Consider the following 20,850-nt stretch of genomic DNA (forward strand, 5'->3'; position numbering starts at 1 on the left):
GATGAAGATGAAGAAGAAAAATTACATCGAGAAAAAAAAAGAAAATTTCAGCTTTAAATTACGACATATTTTGCATATTCTTATAGCTTTTTGCAACTGAATCAATTTTCTTTTTTTTTTTTCTGGATTTATCGCGCAATTGTTAAAGCTTCTTGCGCCAAATATAAATGCTAAGAATTATTGCTAATAGCTAACTGACTGAAGTTAACGATTTATTTTGCTTTCATACTTTTTCCTTGTAATCAAATTTATTTTTTTGATTTGATGGTACTTTCAAAAAATTGAAAAAAAAATTGAATTTGTCTTCATGTGAAATCATTTATTGATGCGTAAAATTATTTCAATTACAATGATACACATCAAATCATTTCTTTTTCATTTAAAAAATTCTAAATAATTGAAAAAAGTTCACGAGAATGAAATAGCATTCACTTTTTTTTTTTTTACATTTCATTCATTTTTAAAAATTTGATGGAATTTTTAACAAGGAAAAATTATTACATGAATAAAAATGACAAATAAAGGATGACAACAAAAAAGTTAGCAAATTTCCATCAAAATTTCAACTTTTTGATAGTTGAAAGAGAAACGGCCAAAAAAAAAAAAAAAAAAAAAGAGCGAAATTTGGCAAAATATTTTGTTTGATTTTTATATGACAAATAAATTAATTTTAAAATATTTGATTAAATCGCTCTCGAACCATTGAATGTAATAAAAGAAAAAATTGTAGGGAAGAAATGAGATAGCATTATTCATCTTATTTTAATTTTTAATTTTTCCACATTATTTATCCTCATTTTTTTTTTATGTAATATTTATGCCTAATAATTAATCAATGCAAATAATTCATCACAAAAAATTATTTTTTTTTCCAAAAATTTCGTTAAAAAAGAGTGACAAAATGCGAAATTTTTTCATCAAATCAATATTTTTAGTATAATTTAAACCAAAAAGTTTTTATAATTTTTGTAATTTTAAGTTTTACACCAAATGCATTTTAAAAAAGAAAACCAAAAAGTACCGTTGCTTTAGTAAATGATGGATAGGGTCAAGCACAATTCAATTAAAATGTCCTTTGAAATAAAAATTCATTGAACAGTTTACACTGATCATTAATTTACAACATAAAAATTCTCAAATATATTCTTAATTTTAATAAGCGAAATAATTTCGACAATTGAAAAGACAATGAATTAACATAGCAAGACTAAAGCTTATTATTTCTATAATAAGCTTGTCACTAACTTACGAATACACATCTTACTTAGATCACACTAACTTCTTAAGTAGTTTGAATTACGAACAAATCAGGAAACTATAATAATTCAATTGTAGTAATGATAGCAAAACAATATATATGGAAGAAATTATTTGATTTGAATGTCTCAGAATTATTTGAATGAAATATCTCAGAATTATTTGAATGATATATCATATCATCAATGAAGTAAACTGATCTGAACTAAATAATAATTATAATTATTATTTCGTAATAAAGTAAAAGAAAAAGAATCAAAAATAAATAATATAAAATAACAATTATAAATACTGTAAAATATAATAAAATACGAATTATTAACAAATCCGGAAATTCTCGAATCAAATCATAATTAAATTATCAATAAAGAATAAAAGAAAATGAAAATTTTGAAAGGAAAAAAAAAGACTAATCGATGATTAATCAACATTACAAATACAATGAATATTATCAAATATCAGTAGAATGATAAAATGAGATCACTTTACATTTCATTTTACAGTTTCAAAATGTTTTAGGGAATAGAAGTGAAGAGAAAAAGGGCGGAAATGGAATGGCATTATAATTGAAAATGGTAGAATATGTTGTAGCGAATGTTTTAAGCTTTTTCCACTTTCTAACCCTTTTCCACTCGTAAAGCAAATCGATCTAAACAAACTAATATCAATGATTGACATATCATTGACAAATATCATCATCATTATCATTATCATAACTATCACACATACACATACACACACTCACACATACATATACACACACAACATACACAGATACCCACACATACATACATATACACACACAAATGGTTGTCACTGTCAACAGTCTCATTAGAGTCAATGGGTGGTTCTTTGACAAACATTTTCATCCATGGTTGATTGCGATAGCAATGGACCCCTAAAATTCAATTCATCAAATAACCAAACTGATACATCATTTACCCATTTGATCGTTTGTAATGATATATTACCATCATCATCATCATTACTATCACCATCACCAGCCATCATCATCATCATCATTACTATCACCATCACCAACCATCATCATCATCATTACTATCACCATCACCAACCATCATCATCATCATTACTATCACCATCACCAACCATCATCATCATCATTACTATCACCATCACCAACCATCATCATCATCATTACTATCACCATCACCAACCATCATCATCGTCATTACTATCACCATCACCATACCATAATCACCACCATCACTACTATCATCATCACCAACCATAATCATCATCGTCATTACTATCATCATCACCAACCATAATCATCATTATCATTACTATCACCATCATCATACCATAGTCACCACCACTACTATCATCATCGTCATCATCAACAATTCTTTGGATAGATGAGTGAACTTATGAATTAATCTTAAAATGAGAGAGAGAGAGGGGGAGAATAACTAATGAATTAGAAACAAATGTGCTAAATTCTTAAAAAATTTAAATTTCATTTACTTTATATTTCTATTTTTAGCTCCCTTAACAATGATTTTTAATATTAAATATTTGATATTAAAGTTTTATAAGATATAGAATTTTAATAACAATTATATTCCTTTTACTATTACATATTTATGTTAGAACTATTTAATTGTTGGAAAGATTATATTATATTAGTAAGATTTAATTAAAGTTAAGGTTTGCTACATTTTTTACCATCTTCTATAATAGTTAATTAAGCTTAACAAAGAAATATATTGATTAACTGAAAACACTAAGCTATTAGATAGATATGTGAGTTAGAGAAAACGAATGGTGAAAATGTTTACTTATATGAAATAATATGAGTTAAATAAATTACATCATCCGAACAGCAATGTCTTTTTTCGATTTTTTCTCAGTAATAAAGAAAGCAAAATCCAAAAATAAATTTTAAAATAGCAAAAAAGAGTTTAAATTACATGATTTATAAGATAACATAAATAAAAATTCACGTAAATAATTTTATTCATATCACTAATATCAATTTCATATATGATTAATTATTATTTATTTCGATAAAATTACAAATTATTAGTTTTCATTAGCACTGATATAAATAATGATAAAATACTGATAAAAAGTGAAGAGAAAGAAAAAAGGAAAGAAATTAGAATGAAAGATAATTACTAATAGCTGTAGCAAAAGAGAAGTGAAAGTGATAAATGATAAAATGATAAGAGATAAAAGTAATTAATCATCAGAAACATACATTAATTCCTATAATATCAATAATTTGAGACATATTATCACATGAATATAACTAAGTGGAAAGATAGCAGAAGAGAGAAGTTGTTAATTTTGATCGATGAATCAATTTGAATAGTACGAAATGATGGATCGATCATTTTACCTCAAACATTCTCCTCGCCTTTTCTCTTTCCCACTCCCCGTCTCCTAATTCCCCGTTTATTTTAATTAGTCTTAAAGATCATAAAACTAATCAATTCTTCCTTCCATACCTTTTCCTTCATATTGCCAAGGTCATTTTCATCTCTTTCATTTTATATTGTTCTTACTTTCCATCCAGGTAAATTACATTTTACAAACTTTTCCTTTTTCTTTCTTTTTTTTTTCCGAAAACGATGATAACCAATTAGAACTACAGGTGTAATGCTTCCATATCGATCGATATTGTTTACCTTAGGTACCAGTAATAATAATAATAATAATTAGAACAAATATTAGAATAATAATTATTATTTGAATAAATACCCTTACATCATAATATCTTATTTATATTTGATAACAGCCAACGTTATTACAAAAAATAAGTATAGTAACACTAATAATGATAAAACAATAATAAATAATAAAACAATAATAAACAATAAAACAATAATAAATTGACTTACACTACGTTATTTAGATACTACCACTGCTATTTAATATTTTTTAATGTATTATTATTATTATTGTGTTAAATGCTATTACATATTATTTCCACGATTTCTTCTCATTTTCACGATTTAAATTTCTCATCTTTCTTTTTTAAAAGTAATTTCGAAGACAGTGGAATGTAAAATATTTCTCAAGAAATCATTTATAAATCATTCGTTAATGGAAATTTTTAAAATAAAATAAGAAAAAGGAATTAACGAATATTATCTTTCTATCCCTGGACGATAAATTTTACCGTAGTGATGGGAATATGAAATTAAAAAATTATAAATTCTTATAATTCTTTCAAATGTTTCAAACAGGAATATATTATCATTTTCTCTAAATCATTTAAAAATCAATTCACTTTTAAATATTTTACAAATTTTTGATACTATTCGTTAAAGTTCAAAATTTGCAAAATTTTCAAAAATTTCCATTTTATCATAAATTCATACATACTTTTTTTTTTTTTTTTTTCAATCAATAAATAATAAAAATTGTAAACATTTCAAGTTTAGCATTTAAAAATCGATGAAATTTTTGGATGCTAAACTTACTAATCTGTTCGGTGTTAATGAATTTATCATTCATTTTTTGCTATTAATATAAAATTGCTATTTAATTATAAGAATATTTAATTATGATAAATTTGAAATTTTTTGAATTCAAAAAAAAAAAAAAACAACACCAGTTTATTGATTAAAAGATGAAAAAACTTTTTGAGTTTTTCATTAAAGAATTAGATTTATATATTAGACCATGTCAAACTATATTTAACAAAAAATGATAAATTAAATTAAATCAAATTTGCTAGCATAATTTTTCTATGCTATTAAATATTTTTCAGTTGTTTTAGATTACATAAGAAATCTTTTTCAAATTTCTATTAGCTTACTTTTGAATACCATATCAAAATTCTTAATGCTATCGTTTCATTTCTCTTTTTATTCATATTATTTCCATCCTCTCTTATCTTATCAATGTATATGTATATTTTGAATAAATTTAAATTTTATTAAATTTAAATTTATTCAAAAGCTTTTTATAATTTCAAACTATAAATGAAAATAAACAAACATGATTGTGAGAAAAAAATTGAAATGTAATTGTTAGAATTAATTGAAAATGACAAATGATAGTAATAACAACATGAATAATGATAATAACAATAATGATAATAATTAATAATAATGATAGTAATAGTAATAATAATTTATAAAAGTTAAAAAATTTGAAAAAATATACCAAATATTCATTTGATTTTTCCGCAAATTATTATTACTTTAAGAAATTTCCCATTATTTAACCAATTATTTACGAAAATTTGCATTCCGTAAATTTTATAAATTCACAAAGCAAATTGTTTCAAATATGCTTTTTTTTTCATTGGCAGTTAAGAAGAATGGAGATGGAGAGAGAGAGAGAGAGAGGGAGGGAGAGACAGATAGACAGAGAATAATTGATGAAATTGTTCAAATTATTTCTTCCTCCTTTTTTTATAACAATATAAATTTTAAATTTGCAAAAAATTGAATAACTTCGGGAATAACTTAATGCTTCTGAAAAATTTATGAAATGTTTTTTAGACTATTTCCTTTTTTTTTTTTTTTTTTGAAAAAAGGAAGTTTTCATTCATTTACAATTTTTTTGTTTTACTTTTTTTCTTTATTAATTTTAATTTTAAATTACTCTGTTACACAACAAATAAAATATGTTATATGGAAAATCTGAACGGAAACGGAAAGTTTGAGATTAAAATTTATAATTTCATTTATTTATAATAATGAAATGTGATAATATTGTTAACTCTTTTGTAACTTAAAAATTTCGTTGAAATTCAGAAATAATACAAAAATTTCACACAAAATATCAAATGTTAGCAGTAAAACAATATTTAATCAGACAAATTATTACGTTTGCAATGGAAGTATGAATTTGAAATGGAAGTCTGAAGTGAAAAATGCAATTTTAAAATGAAATAAATTTTGAATTTAATATATTTGTTATTATTGATTGGATAATAAATGCAATAAGTGAAATTGGATTTTATATTTTCCAAATAACTTTAGAAATGAATTTTTAATTAGTATAAGCAGTAATAATTATATAATAATATAGTAATAACATTAGTAATTAGTACTTCGAATAGTTTTTCTTGCTAATTAATTATAAACAGCAAATGAAAAAATAATTATAAACAGTGCAATCAATAAATTCTTTTAATTAACAAATGGCAAGGATGACTGATTGTTGGTTAAAATACTATCAATAAATTATTTATTTATAAAAATAAAAAGTGAAATAAAAAAACAAATATTAAAGAGAAAAAAAGAAAAGAAAAAAAAAAATTACTCAGAATTAGTAAACTTTATAAAATATAAATGACAAATTATTTGTGCAATTCTAAAAAATCAGTTAATTATGAAGCAAATTCAATTAAATTTGATCGAATAATTAAATTTAAATTCTTAATTTTTCAATGTTCAATAATTAATGGCGAATATAGCATTGGATCAAATAAATGAAATAGTAAATATTTTATAATTTTATCATTGCTAACAAAAAAATCAAAAATTTCCACTTTTTAGTAACACAAACAAGTTGGCTTAATTAATGCAAATTATTCAAATTATATGATTCAGAATTTTTAATTGCACATAAATTAGAAAACAAAATAATCCCAACAGACTCATACTTATTTTCCATCGACCTTAGCATTTTTTTTTTCCTTGAAATTTCGAATAATAAAATTTCGATTTGTAAAATGATAAGAAGGAATTAATTTTAATGTTATAGAATATTTTTATTTTTAATATTGCAAATATTATATTAAAAATAAATATAAAAGTGATCAAGCATTTATTACGTGATAATAATATTAATCTATTTACAAATTAAATTAATACTAAAGGAATGTTTACGACAAAATAGCAAGTTAGAGGATATGATAAATATTATCTTTTTTTTATTTACAAAATCATGATTCTGATATCGATAACTAAATAAAAATTGAATAATTTAACAAATGTTTCCTCTCTTTTTTTCATTTTTACTAAACATTTTTACTTTAATTTATAGTTAAAATGTTTATTTATAAATTAGTACTTATATTTTTATCGTAGAAAGTTCATAATATTTTATTTCTTCCAGAGCATAGTGGTATTTATCGTATATGAACAATAGTTCTTTTGTTTTCAAAATCATGACTTCAAAATCATGACTTCAGAATCATGACTTCAAAATCATGATTTCAAAATCATAATTACGAAAAATAAATGAAAAATAAAGAAAATAAATTATTAAAAATAAATTTCACCAATACTTTTGTTTAATATCAGTAGATAAGCATGCAATCAATCAATGAAACATTACAGATTTACGACAATTCAAATGAAATGCATGATTACTTACCTGGTCTATGTTGAGTTGCTATATTTAATTCTTGAATTTAAATTAATTAGAAATTTTTCATTCTTATTTGTTTATATTTAAACTTTAGCAATTCTTTAAAAATTAATTTAAGACAAAAATTACATGAAACTTTGTTAAAATTGTAACAATTTAATTTGAGCAAAATTTGATGCAATAATTTAATTTTCATTAAAATTCTGTTAGAAATTTTTGAATAATTGTTCATATATTAATGAAAAATATTGGAATAAAAAATTTTTATGATAATGAAATTTGATAAGTTGGAGATTGAATATTTCAGTGATATGATATAGAATAAGGTATCATTATTTTATTTATTAAATTATTAAACTTTTTAAATTATCAAAAGCATGCATGCAAATTACACAATACCAACCATCTTCTTCGGTTTGTACTTGTTCCGGTTCACTTCCAATTCCGTAACCCATTTCAGTACCGGCTGCAATGCTTACTTCATATACTGAATACGGACTTAATCCTCTAATAATTGCGCTATTATCTAATGAAGCATCCTGAATCATTTCCAACCATCGTTTTTCTTTTTTTTCACCTTTTCCGGACAACAATTCTTCATCTTCTTCATCACTTTGCCATATTTTACCGTTTTCCGTTTCATTTTTTGCCAAAACCGGACGCCAACGGATCAGATAACTTCGTATTTTACCACTACGATAATCAAGCAGTGGCGCTTTCCAACGAATAAATAAGGATTGTGATGAAAGCGCTCTTAGCACAATAATTTTTGGTGAAATTGTCGGAACTGTAACAAAAACAACAACAACAACAAATAACTCAACTACAACAATTTATTCAAAAGCACAAAATCACAATAATTTTTGAAATTTAAATTTTGTAATTAAAATTAGAAATGGAAATCTATAAAAATTTAAAATTAGAACAGATGATTGAACCAAACAAAAGCACAAATATTTTTACATACCAAATAAAGAAAAACAATGCATGCAAATATAAAATAAACAATATCACTTTTAAATTACACTTACTACTTAATGAGCGGTTTTGATTAGTTAATTGGCCACTTAATAGGTTATTAAATTTAAAAGTAAAATAATTTGTGAAATAGATATCATTAAATGTGACAGTTTTGATTCATTTTTTGTTCATTGTGAATTAAAAAAAAAGAATTAAAATAATTATTAAATACTAGAAAAATAAGTTACACTAATAATTAATTATTTTTCTTTTTTTGAAATTTATTTTTCAAAAATTTAAAAAATTCGAAATTTCTTACCATTTGGATGTGTTTTTACAGTAATATCCGTACAAAATGCGCCAGTACCTCTTGCTGAACGAGCTGCTACCCTGTAATAATTCTAATTAAATATACGAATAATAATTAGAGTTAAATATATGAGTACGAAAAAATGCTGTCAAATTTGTAATATTTTAAAATATTCAAATTTAAATCAATTTTTAAATTTTTATGGAAAAAAGATTTTATTATGATATAAAGAAGAAGAAAATGATGAGAGAAATGAAGAATAGATTAGAAATTCATAAATATTAATTAATTCATTCATATTCAAATTAATATTCAATTCAAAAAATAATTAAATCTATTAAATTAACCAATTTTTGTTCATCAATCAAATTATTTCTCTTTCACAATTAATTCTTACGAACAAATTTATTATGAATTGCATTTTAATTAACACATCTTATTCCATCTATTTGAAATCTTTCTAAATTAAATTAATTTTCACACTATTTCATTAAGTAATTAAGTCTTTGCTATTAAAACAAAATGAAAATAGCAAATAAACTCTCACATATATATACAAAAAAAAAAAAAAAAAAAAAAATTTGCCTAACCGAAAAGAGTAAAAGGTATCCGGAATTAATCCATCGATGATATGTTTCTCTACCGGTATTGTAAGTGTTAATTCACGAGTGTTTCCGGTTGATGCATTAAAATGAATTGAATAACCGATAATATTATATGAATGTAACGGTTTATCCCATGTAAGTTGAATTCGATGTGAATCAAGAACTTTTGCTGTAAGACCTGTTGGCTGTCCCGGAACTAAAGAAAAAAGAGTGAAAGAATTAATTATTGAATTAATCAATTTAAAAGATTTAAAATTTTTTGAAAACTAAAAGCTATACTGATTAATCTTTACCGATTAATATTATATTAATATTATTATTACTGGTTTTAATTAATACGAAAAATAAATCTAATAAAAAAAAGGAAACGAGAAAATAACACATAAAAAAACGATTGAACAACATTTTTTTCTATTAGCAAAAAATCCAAAATGAAACAAATTGATAAAATGATAATATTAATTGATAAAGAAACAAATCTATAAGCTCCATAAGTAATTAATTAATTAATTAAAATGATTTTATAGCGAGTAATTATGAAGAAAGTTAGACATATCTGATATGAAATCAAACATATCAAACAAAGAGATGATGGTCTCAACGATATTAGTTTTTAAATTAAAATTAAAATTTCTTTTTTGAACTTTAATGCTATATCATTTTTTTTTGGAATTAAAATATGCTAAAGATTTTGAAACTAATATTATAAGCTATTTAAATAAAAAAACAAATGAAATTTAATATTCTGATCATTGGTCATTGATAACTTGTTAATAAGATTAAATTATTATTAAATAAAAAAAAAGGATAAATTGGTAATCCTAAATTTTGAATTTGAAATAAAAGAAAATATTTAATTAGAAAGACAAAAAAAAAAGAAGATGTGTCACTTACTTCCTTGTCGCGTGAAAACCGTCGCACGTGATGACATTGGACTTAATCCTTTAGCATTTCTTGCTTGCACATGCAGGTAATAAATACTTTCAGATTCTAAATTTGCTATTGTTGCAATTAACTCATCCGATTTAGTTTCTTGCTAAAAGATAAATTATAATAATTTTTGTATTTTTGTAACTATTTTTTATTAACCATTGATTTAAATTTAGATTTGAATTAAATTTTTAATCAAAAAACGTTCATTTCAACTTATTCAATTATTGAATTTCCATCTATTTTTTACTAATTATTAATTTGAGCAACTAATAATCAAAAAGAAAAACAAAATTTTTTTTTCCAAATTATTTCCAAGTTGACACAATGACAAGCAAAATGCTTGTTTAATTAACAAAATTACAATGTTTCAATTTAAATTTTAATCAAAATTTACACTATTCCACAAATTGTACGGTGTCGTTGGTTCCAAATTAGTGTAATGAATGATATAACCCTAAAAAAATTGAAAATATAAATTTAAATTTTACGATGCATTAATTAATAAAAACAAAATTTTAGAAAAAAATAGGAAACAAATTTATTTCATCTACGGTATATTTGCAATTGCACAAAAAAAAAAAAAAAAAGAAATTCAATGATTTAAAAAATAATTTTTGCCAATTTTTACCGTAATTTGTCCATTTGGTTTTTTTGGTGGTTCCCAACGAACTAAAATAGAACTTCGGCTTAATGCTCGTGCTTGTACTTTTTGTGGTGGACTATTCGGCGCTGTTTCATCCGTTTGCACCTCTTTTGGCAGACTTGCAGTACCACGACCAATTAAATTAACCGATGACACTGTGATTTCATATAACTAAAAGAAGAAATAAAAAATTTTTAATTAAAAATATATTTTTGTTTTTATTTCATAAGTAATTTAATAGAATAGTAATAGGAAAATGCATTAAAATGGTAAAATTTCTTATAAAAATTATTTTTAATTTTTTTTATTAATTTTTTGCAGCAAAAAAAATATTAGAAATTTTTGCTAATAATTAGTTTCCAAACTTTGAATTTGTTGTACTTTCATTGTAAAAATCTTTTGACTATAAAAAAGTATTCAAAAAAGTAGCATAAAAGTATTAAATTTAAATTTGTTTTTTTTTTTTCTTAACTTTCATACAAAATTAAATTTTACATGCATACAGCAACAAAAATAATACTAATGGCACGTACATAAAATAAGTATAAGTTTAACTTAAAATTATTTAATTAAATTATTTAAATTATAAAAAATTATTTAAACTTTAACAATTTATCTAATTGATATTGCTTTTTATTTATCCATTTTTTTAAATGGCTTTTGAACAAACCTGATAAGGTTCTAATTCAGTGATAACAGCGGTAGTGACATTTGCGCTTACTTCTTTCTGCTTAAATAATTCCTCATCATATCTGAAATGTTATTAAAAAAAATATTATGAAGATATGTTAGAGAAAAAACCTACAGCTAAATTTTAGTTACTGCTAAATTACCGAAATATTTCTGGTAAAAAATTTTATAACAAATTAGAAATTAAATATTTAAGTATTTTTATTATACGTATGTTTTTTACCATCAACTTAGCCAATTGTTTATTTTGAAAATTAAAACTTTTTAAGAAATTCCAAGAAGTATACTATACAAAGTATATATAAATTATTTAGATAGTATGCGAAATAATCAATCATTTTTTATTATCGTTGCTAAAAACTTGAAATAAATTATTAGCTAATCTAATACCAATCCGCTTAGTAATCAATTAAAATTATTATTCTTTAACATTCGAATGATAAAATAATTTTTTTTCGTAATAATACGATCTTTCAATAAGTATTTTTGAGTAATTTTTTTAAAGATATTATAACATTTTTTTGGATAGGAATGAAATTAATTGAAATTCAAGTTTTTTTTTTTTTTTTTTTTTGTTTTTTAATTTTTCATTTATTTGTTTAGTTTTTGATAGGTTTCACAAGTAATTATCATTGTCATTCAAAGTTATCACTGAGCTGAATAACTGATTATGGATAATATGAATATTAATTAATTATTAGCAACATAAAATTAATAATGTGACTACAATGGTCATTGATAATTAATTAAATTACATTAATTAACACTAATACTATCTAATAATAATATTTCAGTTATTGCAAACAGTTGAAATATCAATTCAAATTTTTAATAACTTACTCGATATCATTAGCTGGAAATATTGGTGTTGATAAGTTAGCAACATTCCTTCAAAAAAAACCACAACAAGTGAGTAAACATGCATGTTAGAAAATAATCATAAATTATAATCAATTACTTATATTCGAGAACAAAAAATTGATAATGTAACTATACAGATAATCAAAAAAAAAAATAAATAATTAAAAATGTGAAGATAAATTTTACTCTTTAATTTTTACTCCAATCAATAATCAATGAAAAATTTCCGATTAAATATTTATGAATAAAAAAGGAAAATCGAAACAAATAAAAATGAACAAAATATATAAAAGAAAAAAAAAGAAGAAAAGTTAACAAATGGATGAAATTTGAAATATATTCAAATTGAACAATTTCAACAAATAATTTTATTCCATTTTCATAACTGACATTCGAGAATTTCTAGCTTAGTAATATATTTATTTGATTCAAATTTTTATCAAAAAAATCAATTGCATGCTAAAATTAAAGCTTAAGCGTTTTAAAGAAAAAAAAATGGTGCTAATTTTTTATTTTTAATTTTAGCTGCATGCACTTTGTTTATTAATACACTGCAAACCTGATTAGAAATGCAAGTACACTCGGATTAACTTTTGATAGTAAATTTAGAAATCTTACTTTTGGCGATATCTGATGATATATTTGAGAACCGGTTCCATCTCGATGTATACCGGATCCCAACTTATACGAACACTATTAGATGTCACATCAAACACTTGCAAATTCTTTGGTGCACGAGGTAGTGCTATAAAAAACATAATTTATACTTAAATTTTAATTAAATTTAAAACTTACCACAAGAATTATAATTTAAATTTTAAATAATTCGTATTTCTTAATAAGTAAATTAAAATTATTATCTGTCATAGATGTTAGAAAAATTTAGATAATTATAACATTAGTAAATGATCAATGGATTCATTTAAAAAAAATTTGATTTATTAAGCCCTATTGTATTAAACATTTAAATTTTAGACGGTAAACAATTACTAATACAATAAATCTATCAATATTCAATATTAAAGTAAATTAAATTCATATTACCAAAATTACTTACATTTTACTTCGACAGTTGTCATTACTTCGATATTACCAAGTTTACTAACTGCAACGCACGTGTAATTCTCAGTTTTCTCAATTTTTGTCAACGTTAACACATTGCGACCTAAACACAATTTTTTTTTTTAATATTTCTAATTAAAAATTAAAATTTGCATTTTTAATGAAAATAAATGTTCTTTTTTAGCTTTTTTTTGAATAAAACTTATGAAATAAAATTTCTGATAGATTTTTGAAATTAAAATAATTTTTATGTGCAATACTTTTAAGCAAAAATAACTTTTCTATGAAATAATTCAAAAAAAAGTTTATTCTATTTTTTAGCAGTGCTTACAAAATTTTAAAATTAGCAAATTTAAGGAATGAAATAAAAAATAATAATGATAATAACAATGCTGTTCTACTTTTCCTCTAATATTAATTATTTAAAAAAAAATTCCAAATAGATTTTATTGTCTTTTTTTTATTAAAGTTTCTTATAAATTTTATTTTTTAAAAAAGGAAAACCAATTGGTGCAGATTGTGGATCGTTAAGATATGTGTCATCGGATTTTTTCCAGAATACCCGCGGCATTGGATATCCCACAGCAACGCAAGTTAAATTAAGCGCTCCACCTGGTGCTGTTTTATATAAGCGCTCAAGTTTATACGAAAAGTACGGCGGAACTCGTCGAACTATAAATTAAGGAATGGAAGAGATAAAAGCTATTAAAAAGAAATGAAATTAGAAATAATTAATAAAATTAATTATATCAATGAATGCAAACATTTCCGAAAATTTTATTGAGAAAATTAATTAAAATAATTTAAATGATAAATATGTAATGAATTAATTTTTATATGCTAAATTGTTATTAAATAAATTCTGCAAAAATTCCCTTAGTTTTTTTTTTTTTTTTTTTCACTTAAATATTAAATTATTAAACTAACACAAAGTAATTCAAAAAGGAAAAAAAAATGAAAAATTAAGTAAATATTTATTATTGTAATCATAATATTACTGAATTAATTAATTACTCGTTGAAATAAAAGTAAAAAAAAGAAAAAATAAAATTTTACGGTATCTCATTTATTTTACCGTTTATTCTTTCCTCTCTCTCTCTCCCTTTTTACACTCTCCTTTTTTGCTAATTCTGTTGTTAAATTTTTTTAAAATTTAAATTTGCCATTAAAATTTTAATTTTTCATTAATAAATATACCAAACCTTTAACATATAAATGAGCAGCTTTAGAATGTGTGACACCGTGAATATTCCTTGCGACACATTCATATTTGCCTTGATCATCCTCTTTTGCTTGTTGTATCATTAATGCACCTAAATTTTAAATTTCTTTTTCTTTTTTTTTTTGTTTTTAATTTTTAAATTATCGAATAAAAATGCAGAAAGAGAGAGAAAAAAGAAAAGAAAAGAAGTAAGCATGCTTTCTGGTGTTTTATATACATAAATATGCAGTGATTATATAAATTATTAAATAAATATTTGTTTTTATTGTGTAATGCATTGTGATAAAAAAATAAATAAGAATTGAAAAAAAAAAAAAAAAAAAAAAAAAAAAAAAAAAAAAAAAAAAATTGAGTGAAAAATTTTATAAAAATAGCAATTAAAGATTAAAAAAAAGTTAAATTTTTTCTTTTACTAAATTTTTTACTTTAATTTTTTTCTAATTTTATTGAATTTTACTTTAAGAAATATTACAAACACTTTCATTTTGCTTTCAGTTATCTTCTCAATTTGATTTCAAATTTATAAAAGAAATGGTGAAAACATTTTATCAGTTCAAAATTTACCAATAAAAAATCATTTTTTAATGGGTAAATTTTTTTGAATAATTCGTAAGATAATTATTAATTGAAAGTGTGATGGGAAAAAATAAATGAATGAACGATTTAGTAAAAGAAAAAAAGAAAAAAAAAACTAAAAATTTATGATAGTATTTCCATTTATTTTCTTTTTGTTCACTAATTAATTAATTAATTATTGTTTTAAAAAGTTTTTTTTTTTTTAAATTTTGGAAAAGAGTGCACAGATAGATTAACAACAATTTTTGTTGCATAGAAAAAAGAAGGAAAGAAAGAAAAAAAGAATAAAAGGAAAGCAAAATTTGTGTGCAAAATGATCAAAGAAAATTAAAAATTGAAACAAATAATTAATGAAATTATCATATTTGTGCCAAAAAAAAAAATAATCTTTTCTTACTTAAAAATAAATAAATTTAAATTATTCCATTTAATTACTGAATAAATAACTAATTTATTAATATAAACATAACTGCAAATATTGAATTAAAAAATTTTTAAATTTTATAAACAAAATATAAAAATTAATTATGATTTAATGTAAACAAATAAATATAGTGCAATTTAATTTAATTAAGTGTATGCAAAAAATTTCAAAACATTATGAATATTTCTTTATACACTAACATTTTCAAACTTTTTTTTTTGTTTTTTGGGCAAAATATAATATATAGCTAAATCTTACCAATTGCTTTCAATCGAAAACCTAAAATTCAAAACTTCATTCGTTTTTTGTTTTCTTTAAAAAAAAAGAAAGGAAATTAAAAAACTCATTCAATATCGAAAACAACTTTCATTTCTGTATTAAACAAGAAATTCAATATAATGAATATATGTAAGGAAAGAATAATTTTATTGTTATTAATAAACGACAAAAATTTTATGTAACAAAATATAATTTTTATAATTATTTGATATATCTATATATTATAAATTTAAATTTAAATAATAACATAACATATATTTATTTTATCAATTTCTTATGCATATTTATTATCTTTTCATATTTTATTTGTATATATTTATTAATTTTACAATTGCTAAATACATTTATAAATTAGAAAACATATAAAAAATTTTTCATATGAAGAGAAAATCAATTTTTTGTACATATTTTAAAATTATTTATGAATATAATATTTATCAAATGTTACTAATCCATAAAAGTATATAAATAAATATCACATATATGCATACAAAAAACAAACAAACAAGCAAATAAATAAATAAATGAATTCGTTTTCTATAGCAAATTAAAAGCTTAATTTAATTTATGCATATGTTATGGAATGAGAAGTAATTAAACTAAAGAGAAGAAAAGGAGAAGCGATTTGTTATTGCGGTGAAATATAAAAATAAAATACGATGGAAAATTTTGAAATGAGACAAAAATTATTGTTAGAAGAATAATCGTTTAGCAATACTAAAATTTAATTTAAACCGATTACTAATTAAATAGTTCACACTACTAAAAGGAATTAGAAAAAAGAAAGAGTACCTGGATTACCAAGAGTGGAAACGGAGTATCGTGTATTAGATCGAATATCAACAGGCATTAAATCTCGAAGCCACAACACCTTTGGACGAGGATCACCACGTACCCTACATGATACGTGTGCTGTACGACCTTGTTCAACTGATTTTAACACTGGATGTGCTTCAATTACCGGAAATCCGGTTGGTAATTTATCTAAAATACAAGCAATTTGCAATAAATTTAATTATTATCATTTCAAATAAATAATTTATACTTTTCAAAATTATTTTAGGAGAGAAAAAGACAGACTACTGTTTTAAAATTTACCAGGTGATAGAACGGTAAGTATAGCATCAGCAATAACCGGATTACCAATTCCATTATCTGCTGTACAGCTTATTGTTGAATTTGCATCAGTTAACCTAACCGGTTCAATTCGCAATGTGCTCAATCCGTTTGAAAGAGTTTTTGTTGAAAACCTAATATTAGTAATTAAATGAAACATTAAAATATTACTAATTAATAGAAAGTTATTTTAATAATTAGAATTGAATTATTACAGTAATATAATTATTCTGAACATAACAATAGCAAAGTGTGAACATATCATGAATAATTATCGTTAATAACTAGTAGTTGCGGTCATAACAAAGCATAATTCATTATAATTACAAATAAATTAAGATTATTTTTATATATTATTATTATCACTCACACTTCCATTATTATTATCATAGTTTGCTTAAATTTTAGCATTACTTTTGTTTTTTCTAAGTAATTCACTCGCCTATCCCAATTTAAGTTAAATATATATTATTTGTATTTAAGTTAAATATATATTAAACTAAAATCTATTCAATATTATTATCACAATTTATGGCAATCGTAATTCTATCCCTTATCATTAATGTTTGTATTTGCAATTCTATTCATTATTATTACTATTATTATCTCTTTTGTACTAATTCTATATATTATCACTATTATTGTTATTATCATTAAAATTATTATTAATTACTGCTACAATTACTATTGTCGTAGTTTATGTTTATTTTTAAGCTCATTCTTTTGCACTTGCATTTGGAAAAGTAATTTTTTTCATAATTGTATTAAATAAATTCAAATAATACCTTAAATCAGAAATTGATAAACCATTTTTTTTCCATTCAATTATAGGTAATGGATTACCATCGGCACGGCAAAAGAAGCTAACCCTTGTATCTGCCACAACTGTCGATGATTCGGGTCGAATTATCAATTTAGCACTATCTGTAATCAAATAATAATTTTAGAAATTTAAAATTTTGTTTGTTACTTGAAGAATATAGCTTGCTTAATTTATTATATTATTTAACCTCATCAGATTTCATTGTATTTCATCAGAGAAGAAATATTGATGAGGAACGATTGTACATATAATTTTGAAACCTTATATTTATTATAAAATTTTATTAAATTTAAATTTGTCAAACTTACACGCCAGAGCTTGAATGTAACTCTGATATTCCCAGTCTGGAAGCAGTAAAAAGACAGTTTGGAAATTTTTTTTAGATGAAAATATTGATAGATTAGAAATTTTTGTTTTTATTATTTTTTTTTTTCTGTAATACCGAAATAAAATAAAATTGATTCAGAATAATACAGATTATTATGATGAATAATTTAGCAAAATACAGAAGTTGTTGCATTGAAATTGAATTGAATATCGAAATATCGAATTGGACTGGATTGAATTGTGTTCCAATTTTTCCGGATATTTCCGGATTTGTTTTGTTTCTTTCTTTTACTTTTTATTGCTTACAACTTATCAATTTAACAATTTATTGAGGAAAGAAGAATAAAAATGAGGAAAAAATATGAGAAAGATTCTTACCATCATATGCAGATTTGACGAAAGTAAAAAAGGATAGAAGAAAGATGAAATTTGAGCAGAATAATTTTGTTGTATTCAAGATGGTCCATTGTTTTAACATTGGACCGATTGTTTTTCTTCGTTTCATAATAGTTGAATTGCTTCTTCCTTGTATTCCCAATTTTTGATGTCACTTATTGTCATCATTAATTGCTATGACAATGACAATAATCTTATTGTTCTTGATGGCATAACTATTATCAGTATTTTTGATATCATTTCTGTTTATGTGATAGCATTTCGTTGTAACCAACGATGGTTATCTTTCTTTTATTCCAGTTGTCTTTTTTATCCACCAATTATTTGCTAAATATAATCAAATTAAACAACATTTTTTTCTTTTTGTTTAATTTTTTTTATATTATTTTTATTTCTTTGCCTTTTTCTTTTTTTTTTTCCTTTTTTTTGTTTTTGAAAAAAAGAAGAATTAAATACTGCAAATAGTTAATATTTTTTTTTAAAAAATTTATTTCTTTTTCTCTCTTTTTTTTGTTTTCAGAAAAAAAAGAAAGTGACAATGATTATATTTTGATAATTTATATAATTTAATAAAAGAGGGAAAAAAATTTCTTCTGCAAAAAAATGAAGGCATTTTTAAAGAAACAAATTGCTTCCTGCACTTTTCTTTCTTTCTTTTACCCTTTCTTTCTTGCTTATTCCCACTTGTTAGAATATTTTTTTTTTTTTAAAAAAAAAGATGGAAAACTATTGATTTTACTTTTAAGTACATATTTTAAGGTCATTTATCAAAGGGAAATATCTCATTGAAGCAAAAAAAAAAAAAAAAAAAAAATGAACGGGTAAGTAAGTTTGTTATAATGTCAAGAAATTATAATCATTTTTTTTTTATGATCATAAATTTTTCAAATCTTTTAACAATAATTTTAATGTTTATTGTGACAAAGATATTTTGATGAGACGAATTTTTTTTCCAAAAAGTCAATTTCTAATTTTTTAGAAAAATTTCAAAAATACTTTTTATTATTAAATGAAAAAAAGAATTTCCTTACAAGAAGAAAGTGAATAAATTAGACAAAAGAAGTATGAAAGATAGAAATAATTCTACAATGATGAAAAAAACAGTTATATGGAAGAAATGAATATTAATAAATTGTAAAATATTATTAGTGGTATATATGTTTCGATAAATAAACCAACCTGAAATATGTGTAATGGATTATTCATATTGTAATACTTTAAGTTTTACATTACAAATGTATCCATTACATGTAAGAGATACATTTATAAAAGTTTATTGGCGATTTGAAAATGATACGTTTATAAGGATTTATCGGCGATTTGTAAAAGATACGTTTGTAGAGATTTCTCTTGGAACGTGTAAAAGATACGTCAGTAATGTGTAGAAGATACGTTTGTAGAGATTTCTCTTGGAACGTGTAAAAGATACGTCAGTAATGTGTAGAAGATACGTTTGTAGAGATTTCTCTTGGAACGTGTAAAAGATACGTCAGTAATGTGTAGAAGATACGTTTGTAGAGATTTCTCTTGGAACGTGTAAAAGATACGTCAGTAATGTGTAGAAGATACGTTTGTAGAGATTTCTCTTGGAACGTGTAAAAGATACGTCAGTAATGTGTAGAAGATACGTTTGTAGAGATTTCTCTTGGAACGTGTAAAAGATACGTCAGTAATGTGTAGAAGATACATCTATAAAAGTATGGAAAAAAGTAAATAACGCATATTAGTGAAAGAAATTTAAAAATAAAAATGTTAAATTGGGAAAATGTAAATTAGTTAAATTGGAAAAGTAACAAGTAGAAATAGTATAGGTTAATAATCATTTAAGAACGAATTACAAATTAATTTACAGTTTGAAACCATTTAATCATAATTATTCGATTATTATTTATTTTTTTTTTGTGTCAAAAAATTTTAAAAGTGAAGGAAATATTATCGATCAGAATGAAAATATTTTATGATTTTATCAGTCCTTCATTCCATTATTAAATAAATTCGTATAAATATTTATTCGATTACTTATTACTGTGTAATATCGAAAGTGAAAAAATGAAAGATAAGAAGAA

The 20,850-nt window shown here is 22.5% G+C and overlaps 2 protein-coding genes across 4 annotated transcripts; both read right to left on the reverse strand.

Annotated features, from left to right (window-relative positions):
- Positions 1-2,094: 2,094 nt before the first annotated feature.
- Positions 2,095-2,525, reverse strand: Bm8493 (Uncharacterized protein; the record flags this gene model as incomplete). Its single annotated transcript, XM_043079220.1, has 2 exons — positions 2,095-2,282; positions 2,402-2,525. 2 exons carry the CDS (start codon positions 2,523-2,525, stop codon positions 2,095-2,097), a joined length of 312 nt encoding a protein of 103 aa, XP_042935154.1.
- A 5,376-nt stretch (positions 2,526-7,901) lies between these two features.
- Positions 7,902-18,893, reverse strand: Bma-ptp-3 (protein-tyrosine phosphatase Lar-like precursor, putative; the record flags this gene model as incomplete). Of its 3 annotated transcripts, XM_043079223.1 has the most annotated exons (17): positions 7,902-8,380; positions 8,837-8,907; positions 9,418-9,628; positions 10,327-10,468; positions 10,760-10,819; positions 10,994-11,179; positions 11,679-11,760; positions 12,539-12,586; positions 13,178-13,304; positions 13,617-13,724; positions 14,126-14,293; positions 14,824-14,934; positions 16,915-17,106; positions 17,221-17,372; positions 18,024-18,162; positions 18,370-18,405; positions 18,767-18,893. In XM_043079223.1, 17 exons carry the CDS (start codon positions 18,891-18,893, stop codon positions 7,902-7,904), a joined length of 2,439 nt encoding a protein of 812 aa, XP_042935157.1. The 3 variants fall into 3 exon arrangements, with proteins under 3 accessions (XP_042935157.1, XP_042935156.1, XP_042935155.1); XM_043079222.1 differs by lacking the exon at positions 12,539-12,586; XM_043079221.1 differs by lacking the exons at positions 12,539-12,586; positions 18,370-18,405.
- Between the last annotated feature and the right edge of the window lie 1,957 nt (positions 18,894-20,850).

The sequence above is a fragment of the Brugia malayi genome (genome assembly GCF_000002995.4).
Source record: "Brugia malayi strain FR3 genome assembly, contig: Bm_v4_Chr2_contig_001, whole genome shotgun sequence".
Lineage (NCBI taxonomy): Eukaryota > Metazoa > Nematoda > Chromadorea > Rhabditida > Onchocercidae > Brugia > Brugia malayi.